General features: G+C 41.6%; 1 protein-coding gene across 5 annotated transcripts in view; it reads right to left on the bottom strand.

Annotated features, from left to right (window-relative positions):
- Positions 1 to 4,963: 4,963 nt before the first annotated feature.
- The window catches only part of asic1c (acid-sensing (proton-gated) ion channel 1c), a 337,041-nt gene continuing 330,001 nt past the window's right edge, over positions 4,964 to 12,003 (bottom strand). For 4 of the 5 annotated variants that reach the window (XM_034182369.1, XM_034182370.1, XM_034182367.1 and 1 more), the window contains exons 10-11: positions 8,368 to 8,420; positions 4,964 to 5,748 (exon numbers count right to left, since the gene is read on the bottom strand). In XM_034182369.1, the coding sequence (XP_034038260.1) occupies positions 5,670 to 5,748; positions 8,368 to 8,420 (132 nt within the window). In that variant the 3' untranslated portion in view covers positions 4,964 to 5,669. The remainder of the gene's footprint in view (positions 5,749 to 8,367; positions 8,421 to 12,003) is intronic. The other variant, XM_034182368.1, reaches the window with a different exon arrangement.

Genomic DNA, 12,003 nt, shown 5'->3' with positions numbered 1-12,003 from the left:
CTCATAAATCTGACATAATTTTTAAGTTGCCCTATCAAGGGAAAATGCAAATGCATTGTTCTCATTTTCAGTACAAATTGAAATTCACCTCGAGCTGTTTTGTGCTTTTTATCATTTCACCATCACCAATACATAATTCATCCTAAAATGTTACTATGATTTGGACTAACAGTAAAAATATCATTTACAGCCATCAGTATATGAAAGGGTGGTATTTGAAACTGTCAGAATTCCACTGACTGGTTCTTTTCTTTTAAATCATAGGTGCAGTGTAGAACAAAACGGTCATCTTGAAACACATTTTTGTGTGTGTGTGTAAGAGAGAGTGAAATACTGTATTTAAGAGCTACACACAGTTAAGTGCTTATTAACTATTTTTAATGTACAGTTCAGTTAAAATCACATCTCTACAATAAACTGAACACAGCGAAGAGCCAGATGAACCAAGTTCCTGTGAATCACGGCACCTGTAAGAACCACTTTAGTTTTAATCCAGAAAAATGATTAGGACTTTGAAACAGTTACCATTACTTTATTTGGTATTGCACAACAATCCCATCTGTGGTTGAAGGTTTTTGTCACAAAACGACAAAGGTTACTGTTGTTTCATCTGGCTCCAAATTGCATTTGGACAAATACAAAGTGTGCAGTGTGGATGATATTTACATGAAGAGACCAGAGATAACAGCACACAGTGGGCATGCAAGGAAGAAAATGACTGATCTCCTGTGAAAGAGTTAAAATTGAGGGATCTGTGGACATATATTGGTGCTCTGTCATCTACGTGGCCCTAACTACGCAGGAAATATGTTTAGCACTACGTGAGGACACAGTTCAGTGGCCGGTGTCGAAGCACTCTGCTGTTGCCTGGGTTGCTTGCAGTAAGGCAGGGGGTGAAGGGAAAGAGGTAAAAGACCTGGGAGTGGGGGGGGGAGATCTTCACAAATCCAACATTCACAGTTTGCGGTAAATGCTATCACCCTGACAACATGACACAATCGAAATCATGGCAATGCAGCAACCTCAGAACAGCATCGCTGTGAAACATGAGCCGGCGTTCGTGTCTGCTGGAAATGATTTAAGAGATCATACATCTGTGCAGTCTACATCCATCCCAGCGCTGCGAACTGAAAATGGGAACCACAATCTGATTGATCGATCTGATGTCATTTTGGATGCATTTATTGCTCACAATGCCACTGATTCACTTTTCTGTTTCTGTGAACGTGTTTTCACACTCTCCTTTCGGAGTGCGTTCCCATTCCCTAATAGTACAGCACGATACAGCGTGAGGAGTTCCACGCACACACTAATCTTCACAGCTTATTCAAGTTTGGGTCACGGGTGCTGGGGCCTATCCCAGCAGTCACAGGCGTGAGGCAGGGTACACCCTGGACAGGACGTATTCCAGAAAGTATTGACAGCGCTTCAGTTTTACATTTTATGTTATAGCCTTATTCTAAAATGGATGAAATTCTGTTTTTTTTTCCTCCCCTCAAAATTCTATACACAACACCCCATAATGACAATGTGAAAAAAGTTTTTTGATATTCTTGAAAATTTATTAAAAATAATAATAGTTTTAAAAAATGAAGAAATCACACGTACATTTGCCATGAAGCTCAAAATTGAGCTCAGGTGCATCCTGTTTCCACCATACTTGAGATGTTCTAGAGCTTAATTGGAGTCCACCTGGGGTAAATTTAGTTGATTGGACATGATTTGGAAAGACACACACCTGTCTACATATAAGGTCCCACAGTTGGCAGTGCATGTCAGAGCACAAACCAAGCAGGAGGTCAGAGGAATAGTCTGTAGACCTCTGAGACAGGATTGTCTTGAGGCACAAATCTGGGGAAGGGTACAGAAACATTTCTACTTCTTTGAAGGTCCCAATGAGCACAGTGGCCTCCATCATCCGTAAATGGAAGACACTCAGATCGAGCTTGTGGCATCATATTTAAGACTTGAAGCTGTAATAGCTGACAAAGGTGCATCAAAAAAGTATTGAGCAAAGGGTCTAAATACATATGTACATGTGATTTCTTAGTCTTTTGTTTGTTCAGTTTTTTAAATAATAATAAAAAAAAATCCTTTTTATGTTGTGTCTTGTGAGTAGAATTTTGAGAAGAAAAAAATTTACTCCATTTTTAAAAAAGGCTGTAACATAACAAAATGTGGAAAAAGTGAAGCACTGTGAATACTTTCCACATGCACTGTATAGATAAATGCATTCACACCCGCACACACACCTACGGACAATTTAAAGTTTCCAGTTCACCTAACCTGCATGTCTTTGAATGTGAGAGGAAGCTGGAGAGAACCCACGCAAACACGGAAAGATCATGCAAATTCCACACAGAAAGGCCACAGGTGGGAATTGATCCCATGACCTTCTTGCTGTTGGCTATCAAGAGATGGCTGATTTCCAAAAGTTTGTGCTTAACATCAACAGTCATCTAATACAAAGACAACAATAATAATAAAGCTACAGTCTCATGAACACCACATATGAAAGTGGTGCTGCACATAAAAAAAAAACAAACTACTGACAGAACATCTGAATTTATTCTTAAAACACTGTCTGGTCCATAAGTATTTGGACAGTGACAATTTTTCTAATTTGGCTTCCACAGTCCACAATGGAGTTGACATGAAACAATCAAGATGTTCTTCACAGGGTTTAACAAAAATGCCACTTTAACCATTTAGGGGTTACAGCCATTTATGCACACATTCCCACCATTTTCAAAGCCCATAAATATTGGGCATTGTTAATACAAATCATCAAGTTTGTAGCCAGTTTTCTTTCGGGGATTAAGTTAAGGAATCATAAACGTACAATTCCACGTTACTGAAAATGTCCTGGACTTCATATACATCAATCATTCAGAAATACAAACAGTACGGTAAATCTTTCTAGAGTAGGTAGTTGTTAAAAGCTGACAGCAAGAAGGAGACTTAGTGAGGGAAGCCACCAGGACAACTCTAAAGTAACTGCAGAGACACAAAAGATGCACAGTACATATTTTGTCTGTTTCACCACCAGTTACGCAACTTCACGGTGGAGTGGAAAAGAAGGGATTTCTTCAAAAGATGAAATTTCAGCTGCAGTTTGCCAAAATGCACATGGGAGACTTGGGCTAAAAATGTATGTTTTCTGGTCTGAAAATGATCTGTTCTACTCTCCATGAAGCTGTGACTGATGGTGGATTAGACTACAGTTGCACTGCACACAATTTCTTCCATCAAAGCCGTAGAAGCCTATAATTCCTTCACAGGTGTCTTGGTGGCTTCCCTCACTAGCCTCCTTTTTGTGCAGACTCTAACTCCAGACACTAGTGCAAACTATATTTGCCATACAGGCTTTATATATATATATATATATATATATATATATATATATATATATATATATATATATATATATATATATATATATGTGTGTTGCGGACGTATAAATGGAATGTTAACAGGATAGGAAGTAGACTGAGAAGAAGAAAAGTGGTGTACATTAATAAGATGGGTAGATATAGCGTTTATTATATTTCATTTATAACATCACAAACGTTATTTGTGACTTATTACATGTACTGGAATAAATAGGATACAATGGTGAAATTGTACAATGCACTTCTATTGTAAATCAACTGAACTGAATGGGCAAGTTTTCACGTTTTGAGGCAATTTTCTTTCATCTAATAAACTAACATTAACTGACCATACCTGTCAGTTAGTGTGACATTGACCAGAACCTCGAAGACACTTATGGTCCACATAGAATGTCCTCCTGGTGCAAGAACAGATGAAGAAACACTTTAAAATTATCTCTATAGCTATATATCTTTCTATATATGTTTGACAGATGTGTCAGATGAGCAGTGTAGAATTTCTTCATGGCATTTGTTTGTGGGTATTTACACATTTTTGACAGGTTTAGGAATGTCATCAACAAGCCTTTGATCTTCACTAATGTTCAATACAGAATAGATTACTATCATAGGGGTTTGTGCTGATGAAGACCTTTAAGACATGGTGAAAGAAGAAAAAACAGAATTATGGGGTGGTAAGGCAGAAAAACATGTTTGTTACTGTTGCAATTAATCCATTTAACAGAATAGAATTTAGCAGACAATGTGACATTTTGTGTCACAGCAACACAATTCCTCCAAAAATGGGAGATATCAATAAAAACTGAATTGGCAGCTATATAAAGATACAATCAATGCCTTTGGCCTCCTGAGTAGGGATGCACAATCTGATTTTTATCCTCATAATTAGGACACCTAAATCCTAGTATTTTCTAATTTTACTGGAAAAATATGTCTCTTGACCGGAGCAGGCCTTTTTTGCACATGCCTGAAATCTACATTTCTCATTAGCACAGTTGAGCTTGTTGCAGCACAAAATGAAGTGCACTCACGTCAGGTTGAGTCAGGTCGCCATGGAACCGCCTTGATTCATCAATGGCAACCACTTAGGCACCTATGTTTCATCCAATCCATGCAATCATTGAACAGTGGAGGACCCAGAGCACATCCCTGATGAACACCAGTCCAAACTTGAAAAGGTCAATCACAGTGGCTGGATTGCTCGCAGGAAAAATGTGCATTATGGAGCTTTTCAGCAGTTTTGTGACCTACTTTTCATAGAAAGCTATATAAGACAAAACATGTTTTAAGCAATGTCGGAGAGCATCTTTAATTAAAGATCTGTTCAATTCGTTACTTACTTTATATAAATAAATAATTCCATGATGTCTAAGGTGACATGAGTCAGTTGCAATCATACATCAAATATTGGCATGATAAATATTTCGCAGAAGCATGGTCGCGCAGAAACACTGTCCGATACCCGATCTGCTTTGTAATCTCAGTACTGTGTATCGATCGGTGCATCCCTACTCCCGACCCTTGTTTCAGAAGTAACCATGTAAATAAAAACACCAAAGTAAGCACTTTATATTGTCCTGATATCCACAGTGCGCCCAGCTAGTTACTTGCACATAAAAAAATCAAGTCCCTCTTCTGTTTGAAGCGGTTAAGCACAGTCATATAATTAATGAGACTGTTGAAAGCGTCCTTGTGTCAAAAGGCAACAACGAACGAACAAACGTGTATTCAAACTTGTTTTGGGGACAAGAATGAGTCAACGATTAGATCATCGTAGCAGATCTCTTCACTCTGGTGACAGCTATAAGGTCACTCAATAGACAGTATTGGTCAAAATGCCCCGGAGACATAACACCGATAAGAAACTGCAATCCACATTCAACCGGTGTACAGAAAAACAAGCACATTAGTACTACATCATCTACCTTTACACAGTTCCGAATCTTCTTTTTACACGTTTACTGATTGTATACTCATTTTAATAAGAAGAAAATCCACAAAATGGAACATGAACAAATTAACACTGATGCCATGACATGGCAGTTAAACCTGAGTTCTGTTTTGGAAGTGTTTTTTTATTCTTTTCTTTTCTTTTTGTTGATGATGATAGTATTCTATTTCTATTCAGGCATTGATAAACTAGACTTCTGAGTGCACAACTCAACCGTTTTTCTGCAGTACACAAATGATTTCACAGTTTGCCGTCAGTCCCACCATGTGCCGCCCAAACTCCTCCCCCTGCTTTATGATGTCAACAAGCGAACTCCTCAAAGTTGCCTAGAGTCGGGTGACGAGGTAACATGTTCGGCGTGAATCCGAGACTGTCCGAGTGACTCCGGAGGGTGTCACAGGTGCTCTGCAAAAACAAGGAGAGGGAAAGTGGGGGGAAGACGAGTTCAACCGGATTAATGGAAGGGCGGGGAAGAGGGCGGAGTAGGGTTAGAGGGGAGGTGATGACGCGGGAAAGAAGCACAGGTATAATGAGAGGTGCCGGGATGATTGTGGAGTACAACGGGCGGGGGCATAACAAATGACAAAATGCAACAAAATATTACAAATAAGGTGAAATGATATGATTGAGGACAGAGATGTCAGAGGAAAATAGTGACGTTCATGAAGATCAGCCACACATGGTGACAAGAGAACAAGGGCAGGTGGGAAAATGAATGACAGAAGGGAGGAGAGAAAGAAAACAGCACAACCTTTAGTCCTGCTTTAAAAAAAAAAAAAAAAAAAATATATATATATATATATATATATATATATATATATATATATATATACACACACACACACACACACACACACACACGAAAACACTAAATTCTGCACATTTCTGGAGTTTCACACACAGCACTTGTGCACGTCACTGCATGTGCAAAGGTAGCTGCTGAGTTGCTGATATGTGGATAACAGAGCAGCGCACCCACTGGCATAATGGCTATTCCAGCAGACAAAGAACCATTTATATTTTGTGCACAGCCATCGCTTCCAGCCCTGCGATAACATCACAAGGTAAAGCATCTAGCGATGTTATCGGGCGCGGCTTCTGGCGCACCGCCTCTAAATGGGCCTCAGTGCTGCAGGGAAACAAATAGACTTGATGTGGTTCAGCTTTTTTTGCACAACGCCTCAATAAATATGTGTTCTCACAGGAGGACCGCACTCCTGTGGGAAAGAAAGCATTGTTATTTAATGAACTGAGCAAGTTTGGTAGCGTGCAGAGTCAAATATTTATGCAGTTAGAGAAGGCAAACAACTCATGTCTAATGCCAAACTAATCTGCACTGATTCTGCTGTTGACCCCTGATGATGGTGTAATATTAGGAATGTTTGTTTGTTTGTTCCACTAATCTGAGGAGTGCCGGGGCCACTTTCCACAAAACTTGTTGTGTGCATGTAGGTTGGCTGCAGAATTGCCCTTAAGTGCTATGTTTTGGCAAAGGTCATTTGGCTCAGTCAGGTTTTTAGCGTATTGGTATGTTTCTTCGCCTACATCTCCCGGTACATTGGCCAATTTGCACCCAACCTGATATCTCAGCATTGCTCTTAAAGGGTTTATTTTAGCCAAGGTCATAGGGGTCAAAGATCAAATTTATGATTTTTGTTCACTCAGATACTTACTAACCTGGGTACACACATGTAGGTTGGTTCTGGAATTGATCAGGTGACATCAAATTTACTAAAGATAGATCTCCGGAGTTAAAGGTCATTATTCAAGTTTTTCATTGTGATATGTGTCATATTTGTCAGCTTTCTCGTTGTAATGCAAATTACAATGACAATAAAGGCGATTCTGATTCTGAAATTTGGCACACGTCAAGTGCGTTCCAAAATATTATTAAAGGGTTTCTTTCAGCAAAAGTCAAGGTCACTGGAGTCAAAGGTCAAAATTACGATTTTAATTCGATGTCCACCAAATCTGTCACATATATATATCCTGGTAGGTGTGTTCCATTGTTGCCAACTGAACGGTCCCTCCTAAAAATCGTTCCGCCCAGCCTTCACTTTGCATGCGTCATTTTGGAACATCCGCAGCATCATTGCTGAGTGTCACCAGCGATTCACGGATTATCACCTTGTTTCTGCTTAAAACTGCACTCCAGTAATCATCTATCTCAGCGACGGATATCTGAAGCTTTGGAACAACAATCATTTACACATAAAATCAGCATTATTTCTTCATAAAGATGGGGGACCAATCAGGGCGCTGCTGCTGCGCCTACGTCATTTCAGAGCGTCAGTAGTAAATGAGGTGATTATCGCCATGCTTCTGCTTAAAACAACCTCGTTTCTGCTTGAAACTGACTGTAGAATGATTTAAGAGGTTTTAATTTGTCATCTGATGGTTAATAATCCCATTAATCCATTTGATCGATTTGGGTGTAGAGAGTCAGACTCAGAGAATCAGTCTCAGACACATGCGTAGTGAAAGCACAGTGACGGCAGGGCGGACCAATTTTTAGGGAGGACCGTTCAGTCAGTGGCACCGAAACTACTCAGGTCAATCATTGGGGTTAAGGTCTTTGGGGTCAAAAGTCAAAGTGAAGTTTTTTTTTTTTTCCCATTCTCATTTGCGCCACACTTGGTACGCATATGTCGGTGGACTATAGAATTGCCTACATGACGTCAAATTTGATCAATCACTGGGGTCAAGGTCATCTCTGACTAAATGAGGCATACATGCTGATAGATTCCGGAATTTCCCTGGCAGGGTCAGCCATGGGTCAGTTATGTCGGTGAAGGTGAAGGTGAAGGTTATCAGGGTGACATGTCAGATTGACAGAACCCTTACTGTCTTCATGCCCACGGGTACTATTACCTAGTTAAAATTAATGTTGGATAATTATCTGTTGAATGTCTACAAAAGCCATCTTTAAGTGTTTGTATCCGTTGAGGACATTGAGATGATCTCGATGTGTGAGCAGACAGGACAGCATGGCAGGGAGCAGCTATTTTCAATGGGATGTGCTACCTGGGGGCATGATTAGGCGTGACACCGGGGCTGGTTGGGTTCTCTGGAAACTCCTGGAATAGACATGATGAAAAGAAAGATGGGTGAGGGTGGCTGAAATGAAAGTAAATACACAATGCAATGCCATTAGTTAAAAAGAGTGATTTCCCCGCTGTCTCATCGTAAAACCCCAGAATGATGTCAGCTGTTCAGCAGAAGATTAGAGGTTTTCTGAGCAAGCAGGGAAAGCAGTCATTCTAAAGTGTAGATGGTCACTGAACAGAATCAAAATCTAACGTGGCATAAGACAGAAATGCACCTAAATGCGTTGGTTCATTGTCGGGTTGCTTTGAGTGAGAACATGAAATGGGAGTTGCTGAAAAAGAGATGGTTTATGGATGAATGGAGCAGAGCACAATACACATCACAACATGTAAGTCCAAACTTCAGACATTTATGAACCTGTTAAACGTCTCACTGACTCAAAACTCTCAGATCTGTTTGTTTGTTTGCAGGATATGTCAAAAAAGGGATCCAGCATCACTTTTAGTTACAGTAGTGCATATGAGCGTAGTGTTTTCAGTTCTGCATGTCCGTCCCTCTGGGAATGAAATGGCTTGAAGAGCTTGGACCAAACTTCATGGAATAATTGGAAGTCAACTGAGGACAAAGTAATATCATTTTGGAGATACTGAGAATGGGCGACCCAAGGAATTGGCTGAAGATACAAGGTCTGTCCAAAAAGTATTGTACCTTTTTATTTTTTGCAAAAACCATATGGATTTGAATCACGTGTGATTTCATCAGCCAAGCTTGAACCTTTGTGTGCATGCGTGAGTTTTTTCACGCCTGTCGGTTGCGTCATTCGCCTGTGAGCAGGCTTTGTGTGAGCAGTGGTCCATCCCTCTCGTCGGATTTTTATTGCGAAGAAATGTCTGAATGATTTGGAGCTTTGCTGCATCAAATTTTTCCAGAAACTGTGAGAGACCTCCAGGTGGACACCATTCGGAAAATTTAGATGGCTTTCAGCGACGATTTTATGGGGATTACACAGATTAAGGAGTGCTCCAGTCGGTTTAAAGACCGCCCACAGCGTCTGAGAGCGCGGCGCGCTCCGAGCGCTGATCGACAGGCTCAAACCCCACTCAAACAACCAGATCATTTCCAACGTGAAGGCTTTGTTGATCCGGGACGTCGTCTAACTTTCACAAAAAAGGCAGAAGTCTTGGACATCAGCACTTTTTCGGCACATTCTACTGTTACAGGAGTTTTTTCATGGAAATAGAAGCGGAGGATTGCGCCACCATGCCACTCATGTCGCGGGACAAAACCACCTCCGTGTTGGTCTCACAGGACGGCTTTCAGATGGCTCAGACGGCTTCCAGTTGCTTTTCAGTCATGTGAGTATCTGAGAAATTGTGCATGACCTGGACATGCCCCAACATGTCCTGTGAGGCTTCATGACGGCATTGCTTTGTGCCATGCGGCTCCGCCGCGACGCGCGGAGTTCCTCCGCTCCTCTTTCCATGACAAAAACTCCTGTAACAGTGGAATGTGCCGTTCATTTCTAAACTGGACGCTGTCTTGATCCGGTATGTCGTCTGACTAGCACAGGAATTGCGGAAGACGTGGACATCAGCACTTTTTCGGCACATTGAGACAGATGCGTGGAGGAACTCCGTGCGTCGCGGCGGAGCCGCATGGCGCAAAGCACCACCGTGATGAAGCCTCACAGGACATGTTGGGGCATGTCCAGCTCATGCACAATTTCTCGGATACTCACACGACTGAAAAGCAACCGGAAGCCATCTGAAAGCCACCTGAAAGCCGTCCTGTGAGACCAACATGGAGGTGATTTTGTCCCGCACCATGAGCGGCATGGTGGCGCAATCCTCCGCTTCTCTTTCCATGAACAAAAACTCCGGTAACAGTAGAATGTGCCGAAAAAGTGCTGATGTCCACGCCTTCTGCCTTTTTTGTGAAAGTTAGACGACGTCCCGGATCAACAACGCCTTCACGTTGGAAATGATCTGGTTGTTTGAGCGGGGTTTGAGCTTGTCGATCGGCGCTCGGAGCAAAGCTCCAAATTGTTCAGACATTTATTCGCAATAAAAATCCGACAAGAGGGGTGGACCACTGCTCACACAAAGCCTGCTCACAGGCGAATGACGCAACCGACAGGCGTGAAAAAACTCACGCATGCGCACGAAGGTTCAAGCTTGGCTGATGCAATCACACGTGATTCAAATCCATATGGTTTTTGCAAAAAATTAAAAGGTCCGATACTTTTTGGACAGACCTTGTATGACATCTTATACTGCCTTCCTATTGATCACATGACCTTTGATCTTGGATGACCTTGAAAGGTCAAATTCATCCAGAATAACAATTGTGAGACATTGGTTACAGATACACCTATCCACTCATTCATTCATTCATTTTCTGCCGCTTATCAAGGTTGGGGTCGCAAGACCAAGCAGCTCATCCAACTCTTCCCTGTCCTTGGCCAAGTACTTTATCTCTTCCTGTGGGTTTCCGAGGTGTTCTCAAGCCACCTTGGAGATATAATCCCTTACACATGTCCTGGGCCTTCTCCCAGTTGGAGGTGCTTGGAAGACCCTCCTAGGAAGACATCCAGGGGGCATCCTCACCAGATGCCCCAAACACCTCAGCCTGCTCCTTTCAATACACAGCAACTTCGGCTCTACTGAGTCCCTCCCGGACATTCAAACTTCTCACCCTGTCCCTGAGCGTAAGCCCCTATGCTGGATAGCTTGTATCCACAGTCGTGTTCTCAGTCACTGCCCAAAGCTGATGACCATAGGTGAGGATAAGAGCGTAAATCGATTTGTTAATCTAGCATCCTGTCTTCTTGTTCAGCTCTTTCTTCACCATGATGGTCTAGTACCGTATCTGCAGGACCTCATATACAGCCCCAATCAGCCTGTCAATCTCATACTCCATCTTACCCCCACTTGTGAGCAAGATTCAGAGACACTTGAACTCCTCTACGTGGGGTAATAACTCTCCCTGGACCCAGAAGGGACAGTCCACCTTTTTATAACAGAGGACCATGGTCTCAGACTGGGAGGTGATGATCTTCATCAGAGTTGGCCTCAAACCTGCCCATTGTGCATCGGAGGTGATGAAGCCAAGAGAAACACATCACCTATTCAGTACTAAGAATGAGTGACATATATATCACCTTTGTGTTGGTCACATTATCTTTGTCCTTGAGTGATCTTGAAGGGTCAAAGTAATTTAGAGTGAATACTTCAAGGAACTGCTTAATGATGCACATATGATTACCAAGAAACACTAATTTGAAGCCATATATCACTTTTCTATTAGTCACATGACCACTGACCTAGGGTGACCCTGAAAGGTTAAACTCAAGGACATATCTGCTTTACTCAAAAAGTTTGGAGCCAATATTGCATAACCGTGATGGAAGAGTTGTGTGTTAGTTAAGGATAAAGTAATTGCATTTTGGACAGTTGATCCAACATCAAAGCAACACATAAGCATATATTATAGTATCATTGAATCATAAAAAGGCATTAAAGCTGATCTTCACAGAACCTTCTTGAGCTGGATTTGGTTGACAGGTTGATTCACACTTACAGTTCTATGCAAAAGTTTGGGCACCCCTGATAA

The sequence above is a fragment of the Thalassophryne amazonica genome, chromosome 12 (genome assembly GCF_902500255.1).
Source record: "Thalassophryne amazonica chromosome 12, fThaAma1.1, whole genome shotgun sequence".
Classification (NCBI taxonomy): domain Eukaryota; kingdom Metazoa; phylum Chordata; class Actinopteri; order Batrachoidiformes; family Batrachoididae; genus Thalassophryne; species Thalassophryne amazonica.
This window is presented reverse-complemented; position numbering and strand designations above follow the sequence as displayed.